We start from the raw sequence: 9,898 nt of genomic DNA on the forward strand, positions 1-9,898 counted from the left end.
TCTCAGAGATGGACAGCGATAGGCAAAGAGGCTGGAGAGCACAGAGGCCACAAGGGGGACAAGGAAGGACAAGGCCTGCAGAGGCAGGGACCTCCCCCACCACACCGGGCACCCCACCTGAACTATCTTCCCTGTGGCACCTGTTTGTGCATGTTAAAGATGCTGGCACCAGAAGGACCCAGCATTCACATCAAAGCTCCACCACCTGCCGGCTGGCTGAGCGTGAGCACATCACCCATCCCCAGCCTCAGTTTGCCCGTCTGCAAGGTGGTGACTCCCACCCTTGGCCTGCCCTCTGGTCAGAAAGCCTGTTGAAGCCAGGGTACCCTCTGAGGCTGGGAGAGGGAGCTGGCCGCTGCCTCTACAGCCCGGGTGCCGAAGCCAGGTGACCCTGCCCTCCACACCAGCACCCTTGGTCCCCCACAGCCTGAAATCACTCCCAGTTGTTGATTTTTGTTTGTTTTTGGTTTTGTTTAAAGGGTTTATGGATTTTTTTTTAATTTGTTGTATTTTTGGCTGCATTGGGTCTTCATTGCTGCACGCAGGCTTGGGCAAGTGAGGGCTACTCTTCGTTGTGGTGCGCAGGCTTATTGCGGCGGCTTCTCTTGTTGCGGAGCACGGGCTCTAGGCACGCGGGCCTCAGCAGCTGTGGCACTCGGGTTCAGTAGTTGTGGCTCGCGGGCTCTAGAGCACAGGCTCAGCAGTTGTGGCACACGGGCCTAGTTGCTCCGCGGCATCTTCCCGGACCAGGGCTCAAAGCTGTGTCCCCTGCACTGGCAGGCGGATTCTTAAGCACTGCGCCACCAGGGAAGCCCTGTTTAAAGGGTTTAAACCTCACCTTTGTATCTGATTCCTTGCCTCCAACCAGGCCCAGCGCTACATGCTTTCTCTGAACTCATGCAGCTTACAAGCAGGCGGATTCAAACCCAGGCAGTGAAAACTCCTGCCCTTTGGTAGGTCGTGGTTTGGCCTTGGTGAATGGGCTGCTGACAGCGCGTTGACAGTGCCGGGAGGCGAAGGCGCCTGGGGCGCTGTCCGCGGTGTTGAACATGGGCTCCGCACGCACTGCCCATGGTTCTGAAGACGCCCCGATGCCCGGGCTGCGCAGGGCTGGGGCCCTCTTGTCCCCAGGTCTGCAGGGCAGCAGCCCGTATGCTCTCCCTTCTCTGGTGTTCTGAGTGTGGGCTACACTTTCTCGAGTAGTCAGGAGACCCCAGGAGAGGTATACCTTAGAGAAGATGAGGACACAAATAAGCAGAAAGTTCCCCTTTCACTTGCCAAACTCCAGGTGAGAAAGCGGTTGTGTGGGTCATTTGGGGGTGGAGAGGCAGGAGGAGGGAGCATGGGGGCTTCTGTCTCCAGGCTCTGCCTCCACCTTCTGCCCCCTCCCACACGTGCACAGGACAGCAGCCCATTCAGAGAGAGCACAGCGTCAGCCGCGGGACCCAGGAGGACTGGAGGAGCCGAAGCATTAATTTGCAGAGGGGATGGTAACCCCTGCCCTGCATATTTCACAGCGATGTTGAGAGGACCCTGGGCGGTCTGGAGTGGGGTGAGCTTTGCATGAATCAAACTTCAAATTTGGCGTTACTTATCCATGCGCCCTGAGGACACCTAAGCACTGCTGCCCTTCCAGGTGCAAGACGAGAAGGGAGGCCCCTCATCCCACCACCATGTACAATGAAGGCTGTAATCTTGTCACCCTTCGACCTTCGAGCTGAGGATATGGGGACCTTAGAGGTCATATGGAATCCAACCCCCATAATTCACAGATGAAAAATTGAGGAGGGGGTTCACAAACACATGGTGAGTTAATGGCAGAGATGGTGGGTCTCCCTCCTGCTCCAAAACCTCCCAAAACTCCGTTTCTGAGGAGAGGATACTGACGACGGGTTGAAAAGATTGAGTGCTCCGCTCTCCCCCTTCCCTCCCCTTCCAACACCTCCCTTCCCTCCCCTCTTCTGCATAGTCTCAGCCCCCACTCACTCATGTTCCCGGGTCCACTTTGAAGGCCTTTTATCACCAGTCTCTCCCCAGATTTCTACCCTTGTCCATGTCGGTTCCTGCCTTGACACCCTCCCCCCGCCAGCCCGCCAATGACCCCATCTGGCCCTGACCGATGTGCAGTGTGTGTGGGCTTAGCAGCGAAGGCGGCTTCCTGTCCACTGGGTGGGTGGAGGCATCCCCAACTTAAGCACTGATTTCACCTGTCATTGCCCACCTGGGGCCCCACAAGTGAAACTGGTGGCTTGGAGATAACCTGATATGGCAGATGGGCAGAGATTGCACAAATGACGGTCTAATTGACAATCAATTGTGATTAGGAGCAAAAGGACGTCTTTATAGACCCAGATGCTCTAGGTTGAAGTCGGGGAGATGGGAGGTTGTTTCCAGGTATCTGGGAGAGGAGGAGGGGTGTGTGCCTCTCCACGACAGGTTGCTCCTTAGAGATGGGAGAGGGGTGGGGCAGTAGAGGATGCCACGATCTTCCTGACCCTTGTCCATGCACAGCAGCCCCCCTCCCTATGGGAAAGCGCCCCAAGGTCTCCTGTGTAGCTCTGGAGGTCCCCCTCACACCCCACTGCCCTGCCCCTGCTCCAGAGTGCAGACTGCAGACTTCGCAATTCACTCCCTGCCTGCCAAGCTCCCAGTAGAATGTTTAGGGGCAGGGAAGAAAGGGGAGGGAAGGACCTCCAAACTCCAGGACAGGCACAGTGCTTTCATCCAAGTAGCACTCAGCCCTGGATCAGCCCACACCTCTTGGCAGGGAGAGCACTTTGCTATGCTGAGTGTGGGCATGTGCTTTGAAGAGGAGCACAGTGTGGTTGTATATTACAGTATAGTATTCCATTATGCTTATTACATATCGTACTTAGCATTGTATTCTACTTACTATGCTTTAGTGGTAATCACCATACATTATACTACATCCACATTATATAAAACATCATTTTATGTGTGTTTGTGTTCATGTTGAATGAAAGTTGTACCAAGAGAGCTCACGTTTCTCTTCCTCACGTGTGCGTATAACGGGGGTGAAAGCAGACCCCTGCCCGCCCCCTGCCCACCCAGCAAGGTGTGGCAGTTTGGACTGCTGTATTTGTGCCTCGCCTGGTGACCTGCGGAGGGACAGGAATGGAGTGTGAGCATGCCTTTGAGGAGCTTGTGACACTATGTCACACTGAGACTCGGCCACCCAGAGCCAGGTCAGGGCCCAGCCCTTGGGACTTGGCCCCTTAGGATGCCTAGTAGCCGTGCCTCATGGGGGATCAGGCAGCAGCTCAGGGGGCAGGGGACCTTGTGTGCCCCTCCTCCAAGACCAGCCCCGAGCTGGTGGGTGCATTTATGAGCCACAAGCTCCACACGGTGTGCCCGGGTGCTCATGAATGGATTTGCGCTCGTGTGTGGCACGTGCTGGAGAATGCGTGTTTGTGTGAGTGCGTGTGAATGCGTGTGCACATCTATATTCAAACTTTGCTGGGGGAGGGGTGGAGAGAGCCTAAGAGTCCCTCCAGGAAGGTGGGGGTGGGAAGGAGATAATTACCTCTCTGTGATGAGAGATTATCCACCCTCCTTCCCCCAGAGGTGATTTATAATTTAAAGATAAAGAATAATCAAGTCCTGGCAAGGAAGGACACAGTGTTGTGGGTCTGATTAGAATCTCGGGACCGACCAGCACGTGGGGGGGGAACCGGCTGGGGGAGGGGAGGTCTTGCCTGCCCCCCCCGCCGCCCCCTCCCCCCCGCCTCCTCGAGGCTAAGCATGTCCGAGCTTGGCCCAAATTACAGCCAATCGGTCCCCCATTATTTCTCCCAACTTTTAATTTCTGCTTCCAAAGGATCATTGCCCGCGATAATTGCAAAGGACCCGTCCCTGTGAACAGAGCAGGCTCCGGGGACCGCAGTGTGAGGCGGCGCACACCGCTCGTGCACACGCCCGCGCGCACACAGCCGCACACCCTGAAGACACTCGCACGCGCACCCCCACTGCCGGCTCCCGCCTGGGTCCCGCGGTCGGCCGGTGTGCCCGTTGGCGGGCGCAGTGCAGAGGGAACAGCGGCGGTTCCGCCCTCGGACGGCAGCCGGTCCCTCCACCCCGAGGGCCAGGGCCCTGGGGTGCAAACCTCGCCGCTGTAGACAAATGTACACACATAAAGATCCGGACGAAGGACTTATTTCTCCGGGCGTGGGAAGGGGGAGTTTGCTGCGACGTTTCTCCTTCCTTGAGGCTATCGATTTCTGTGTAGGCCTCCTGCCGTCTGTACGATTTTTTCGGTCCCCATTTTGGGGGGGGGCGGGGACGGGAGGGCCCTCCAGCCGTCCCCATTTTCGATTCCACGTCTAATGAGCGACCCTGGGGGCCGCCGGCCCCGCCCCCGGCGGGGACTCGAGGCCAGGCCCTAATTTGACGACGCGAAGGGGGCGGGGGCGGGAGGGGACAGAGGGCCGGAGACCCTGAGCGAGGGAGACCCCGAGACACGAGAGGAGACCTCGAGCGGAGCGACGGAGAGAGGCAGGACCGAAGTCCACGGAACGCCTGGGAGGGGGCTTACGACGCGGCGAAGACCCCGAGAGTCGGCCCGCGAGGACCCCACTCCTCGCCCCAGCCGCCGAGGGGCGCCGAAGCCTCGGGAGCCGCCAGGGCGCCAGGGCCCTGAGCGCCGGGAGCCGGGGGAAAGGCCGGCCGGCCGCCGGGATGCCCCAGCCAACTCTTAAGTCGCGCCCGGGGACCTCCGCGGCCCGTCCGCAGACGGATCCCGCAATTATTTAAAAGCCGGGGCTGTCCCCTCCCCCTCCGCCCAGGAGGCCGGCGCGCCGTTTCCGGACCAGCGGAGGCAAAGCGGCACGCCGCGAACCGCGACAGCCGCTCGCGGACCGCACTCCGGCTCCGGGCTGTGGGTCTGTCGGTCGGGCCCGGGGCGCAGTCCGTGTGTCCCGCGCGGGACCCGCCTCCTCCGCCCGGGACCCTTCTCAGCCAATTAGGCGCGCGCGCTAACGAGGGCGGCGGAGCCCGCGGCAGCCTGCGGGCGCACGTGTGTGCGGCGAGTGGGCGCGTGGGCGCCGCCGGCGGGGCCGCCATAAATGAGCGGGCCGGGCGCGGCGGGCTCCTGAGCCGGCGGCGGCGGCGCCAGGCAGCACCGGCCGACCGCGGGGCGGCACGGGGAGCGAGCCGAGCCGCGGCCGCGGCCGCCGGCGCGAGACCGTGCAGCGGCGCCTGGGCCGCCGGGGATGGGAGCCCAGTAGCCGGAGGGGCCCGAGCGGCCGGAGCGGCGGGAGGCCGGCATGAGCGCGAGCGGCCCGGCGGCTACCGGGGACGGCCCCGCGCTGCCGCCGCCGCCCGGGCCCAGTCCGGGGTCCGCACCGCCCGCGCCCGCCGCCGCCGCCCGGGACGCCATGGACGGGCGCGCTGAGGTGCCCGCCTTCCCGCGGGCCGGAGCCCCGCCGCTCGCCGCCAGCGACACGGTGCCCGCGGCGCCCGAGGGGGCTGGGGCGGCCCGGCCCGGCCCGCCGCCGCGCCCCACCTCCTTCTCGGTGCTGGACATCCTGGACCCCAACAAGTTCAACAGCAGAAGACGCCGCTGTGTGCTGCTGGGCCCCGTGGCGCCCGCGGCGTGCGCCCCGTGCGCCCCGGCCCCCGCCGCCCCGGGACGCCCGCCGCGCTCGGAGGAGCTGGAGCGCCGTGCCCTCGCCGCCGCCGGAGGAGCTGGAGCCGGTACCGGAGCTGAGCCGCCGCGTAAGTAGGGCACGGCCGGTGCCAGGTCTCGTGGGTAGAGGAACGGGCCGCATCTACGCGTTTGCGCTCCCGGGACCCCTCGGCGAACCTGACCGGCCCGGCGCCAAGGCTCGGTGGAAAGTTCGCAGCGCGCGGGGCCCGCACCAGCCCACCCGCCGCCTGCGTCCGACCCGGACTCCAGGGCCCGCACCGCCCGGTGCCTCCCGGGATGCCTCCCCCAGGCCGGGCCCAGGGCTACGGACTGCATGGCCGGCCCAGGTTTGGCCACCGCGCACCCCCGGCATTGGAGGGCAGTAGGTGGCAGAGGAGGGGGAGTCGTGCGCGACGGCTAGCCCGTGACCTCCCCACTCCCACCGCAGCCTCCGGAGACCTCCCTCCCTCCATTCTTTTATTTCCTTTTTTTTTCCGTTCTCTGTCTCTCTCTCTTTTTTTTTTTTTTGGACAAATCAGACTAATTGTGACAAAACACTGGTTATCTCTGGAAAAACAATTAAATCCCTTCGATTACAGTTAAGGGGAAATGTGCTTAGCGGCGGAAAGCGGCCGGTAATGGGGCGGCCCGCAACCCCGGCCTGGTCGATATCCCATTACGGCTGCATGCATATCTCTTTCAAGCACCTTGCAAACTCCCCCCGAACATCTAAATTATAGGGTCAAAATTCGGATAATTACTCGATTAAAACCTATTACACTTATTAGGGGCCGCTATTGATCGAGAATTGCATTCGACCGGCTCCTGATTGCTTTTGGTGCCCCCTCCACCGGCCCTCCTCCCTCCAACTTCCTGGGCCCTCTGCCCCTCGGGGAGAGGCACGCAGGGCCGGCAGGGCTAGGGTGGGCCTTTTCAGGCGAGGGGCCTCCCAGCACCTGCACTGGGCTTCCTCCCGGTTGGGCGGAGATGAAGGAGGAACAATCTCGGGAAGGCTGGAGGGGAGCCCCTCAGGCTTTCGGCCTGGCCAGGGTTCTGGGAGTTTCCACTCGGAGCCTTCATCAAATGGGGAAGACATCCCAGTCGGAAGGCCCAGTTTCTTGGTAGTTTAGGGAGGGAGCTGGGTCAGGGCCCCTACTTCCTCAGCCCACCCCAGGACAGAGCAGGAGCTGGATGGCAAAGTGCTGTCAGGGTCACCTGGGGGACCGTCTCTCCTCCTGCTAAGGGGTATGGGTGGGGGCCAGGATATCTGCCCTGCCGGCCTCCGCGCAGCCCGTGGTCACCCTGGAGGAATCTTCCAGGACTGAATTTGTCCCTTATTCTCCAGTTCTCCGTGCCAACCTGACCGGGGCCTGGTGCCCGACGGGGCGGCATGGTGTTGGGCGCCTGCCCTGGCTTCTCTCCTGGTTGTATGACCACCTGTGGGAGCAGGGGCTGCATACAAACACCCCTCCCCTCCCCGCCACCCCTGCCAGGCCCTGACCAGGACAGATGCTTTCTTCCAAATTTCTGAGATTCAGATTGCAGCCGCCGCACGGGCCTCTGCTTGGAGGGTCCGGAGCTGCTGCTCAGACTTGACCTAGTGGGGACTCCCATCCCGGCTGGTCTCAGCACTGACTGCTCTAGACCCCCACTGCCCAGGCCAGGCCCTCCTGGTCGGGACCAGCCTGGACCTGCTGGGGTCTCAGCCGAGGGGCCAAGGGTGGCCAAGTTCCAGGGCCACAAGTCTTGAGGTAGGGATGGATCCAGGGCAACTTTTTTGGTCCCCGGAAATCGCCTCCCCACAGCGGGCTCCAACCTCACCCCAGGACTCTGGCCCGGCCCACTCTTAAATGCCCAGTAATTGGCTGGCTCTGTTGGAGCCTTGTGGTAATTGGAGGGTAATGTACGCTGAAATAAATTAAATGACCGTTAACTAGTTTGTACATTACGCAAAATGAGTTTAATTAAGTTTGTATCTGCCCCATGGATCGATGGGATCTTTCCCTCCGCCATAAGCCCTGCGGCCCCGTCCTGCCCTGCTGGGGCAAAGGCGCAGGGCTCGGGAGATGACGGGAAGGGGGGCCTCTGGCGAGAAGGAATGCACAGGGGACGGAGAGAGAAAGCGCGGGAGGGTGAGAAGGAAAGGAGGGGAGAGGGCAGGGAAACGAATGCGCTAAGGGGAAAGGGAGGCAAGAAGAGAAGCAACGCAACAGGAAAAGGGATTCGTTAAGGGGAGCAGGGCGCCGGAGGGGCGAGCGAGCGGAAGGGAGGGCGCCGGGTCCTAACTGTGCTGTCCTCCCTCCCCGCCCCGTCCCCGCCCGCAGACGCTGGCGACCCCTGCAAGGCGGACGAGGCCGAGGCCAACGGCTACAGCAGCGGCGGTGGCCGCAGCCCGAGCGCGGACAGCGGGGACGAGGCGCCCGACGACGAGGACGAGGACGAGGCGCCCGAGGCGGGGGCGGCGCACGGCGCGGAGGCGCGGGGAGGCGGCAGCGGCCTCGGGGCCCGCGGGTCGGGCTGCCAGGGCGAGGCCGAGGCGCCCCCAGGCGCTGTCGATGAGGCCGCTGTCCCCGGCCCCCGTGGGAATTCTCCGGGAGCCCCGGGCCCGCCGGGAGCCTCGGCGGCGCCCGGGGACGCGGGGACGACCCCGCAGGGCGCGGCGACGGCGACGAAGCCCAAGCGGAAGCGCACGGGCTCCGACTCCAAGTCCGGGAAGCCGCGGCGCGCGCGCACCGCCTTCACCTACGAGCAGCTCGTGGCGCTGGAGAACAAGTTCAAGGCGACGCGCTACCTGTCGGTGTGCGAGCGCCTCAACCTGGCGCTGTCGTTGAGCCTCACCGAGACGCAGGTGAAGATCTGGTTCCAGAACCGCCGCACCAAGTGGAAGAAGCAGAACCCGGGCGCCGATACCAGTGCGCCGACCGGCGGCGGAGGGGCACCGGGGCCGGGCTCCGGGCCGGGCGCGGGGCTACCCGGTGGCCTCAGCCCGCTCAGCCCGTCGCCGCCCATGGGCGCGCCGATCGCCATGCACGGCCCGGCCGGGTACCCGGCGCACGGCCCCGGCGGCCTCGTGTGCGCCGCGCAGCTGCCCTTCCTGTCGAGCCCGGCGGTGCTGTCGCCCTTCGTGCTGGGCTCCCAGACCTACGGCGCTCCCGCCTTCTACGCGCCGCACCTCTGAGCACGGCCTCGGGACAGGACGGGACGCCGGGCGGGGCAGCCCCACGCGGCCCTCGGGCCCCTGAGGCCGCGCCCAGGACCCGAGGGCGCCCGCCGGTCGGCCCTTTTGTAAGGCTGCGGTCGCTGACTCTGTATATAGCCGATTGCTACAGAAGAGTTTTAAGTTTATAAACTACTGTCCGCGCGCGTCGGGGCCGAGCCCGGCCCTCTGGGAAGCACTTTGCCGAACTCTACTCAATCAATAAACCGCAGGAGGCCGCGCCCAAGCCCCTCAGGCTCCCGCGTCGCCCGCGCCCCGTCGTCCTCGCCGCCCTTCGGTGGGGATTTCGGCGTGACCGAGGCGCTCCGGGGTGCTCGGCCCGGCGCGGGCCTTGGGCCCCGGTTTCCCCGCCGCCCGGCGTCCCGTGGCCAAGCTCGCCCCATCCTGCGTCGCCCGGGTACCCCCACGCGCTTGGGAACAGGCGCGCGGCCTCGGTGCTGTGTGCGCTGAGGCTCCGGTCCAGGAGTCCCGGGTCCCTGCTCTTTCCCTTCCCCTTCCCCCTTCTCCGCCCGGGGCGCTTGGGGGTGAGGGAAGCCCAGCGGGACAGTGCCCGCGCGGTGGAGCCTGAGGGCAGCGCTCGCGCTGGGCGCCGACCCTGCCCCCGCCCCAATGCGCATCCACGCGGCCTTCCCCGAGCACCAGGCCGGCCCAAGGAGGAGGGGGCTCCAGCCGCTTCCCAATGGAGGAAAGCTGGGGCTGGCCGGGATGGAGCAACCTGCCCAACGGCGCCTGAGCCGGACCCCGAGCCCGGCCCGCGGGAGTCCGGCGCGGCCACCTCTCCTCCAACAGCTTGCAGCCCGGCCCTGGGCGCGGCCCCCACGCGGGCTCCTGGAGCCCTGGGGAGCGAGGGGAGGCAAGAGGCGGCGGCGCCTGGGCCGGGTGGCCGACTCGAGGCGAGAGCCGAGGCTCGGGGACGCGGGCACTGCCGCGCGGTGAGGGTCCCCGCCGCAGCCCCGTCGGCACTCAAGGTGGGTGTCCACTGTCGCTGGACGCCAGCGCGGTGAAGCCGTGCGCCTGCCCCGCCCCGTGGCTGCTCC

At 64.6% G+C, this 9,898-nt stretch overlaps 1 protein-coding gene across 1 annotated transcript; it reads left to right on the forward strand.

The window, feature by feature from the left end:
* Positions 1-5,282: 5,282 nt before the first annotated feature.
* NKX1-1 (NK1 homeobox 1) lies at positions 5,283-8,822 on the forward strand (the record flags this gene model as incomplete). Its single annotated transcript, XM_081243373.1, has 2 exons — positions 5,283-5,733; positions 7,969-8,822. The coding sequence occupies 2 exons, from the start codon at positions 5,283-5,285 to the stop codon at positions 8,820-8,822; spliced, it is 1,305 nt and encodes a 434-aa protein (XP_081099499.1).
* Positions 8,823-9,898: the final 1,076 nt, after the last annotated feature.

The sequence above is a fragment of the Mesoplodon bidens genome, assembly GCF_964165515.1.
Source record: "Mesoplodon bidens genome assembly, chromosome: 1".
Lineage (NCBI taxonomy): Eukaryota > Metazoa > Chordata > Mammalia > Artiodactyla > Ziphiidae > Mesoplodon > Mesoplodon bidens.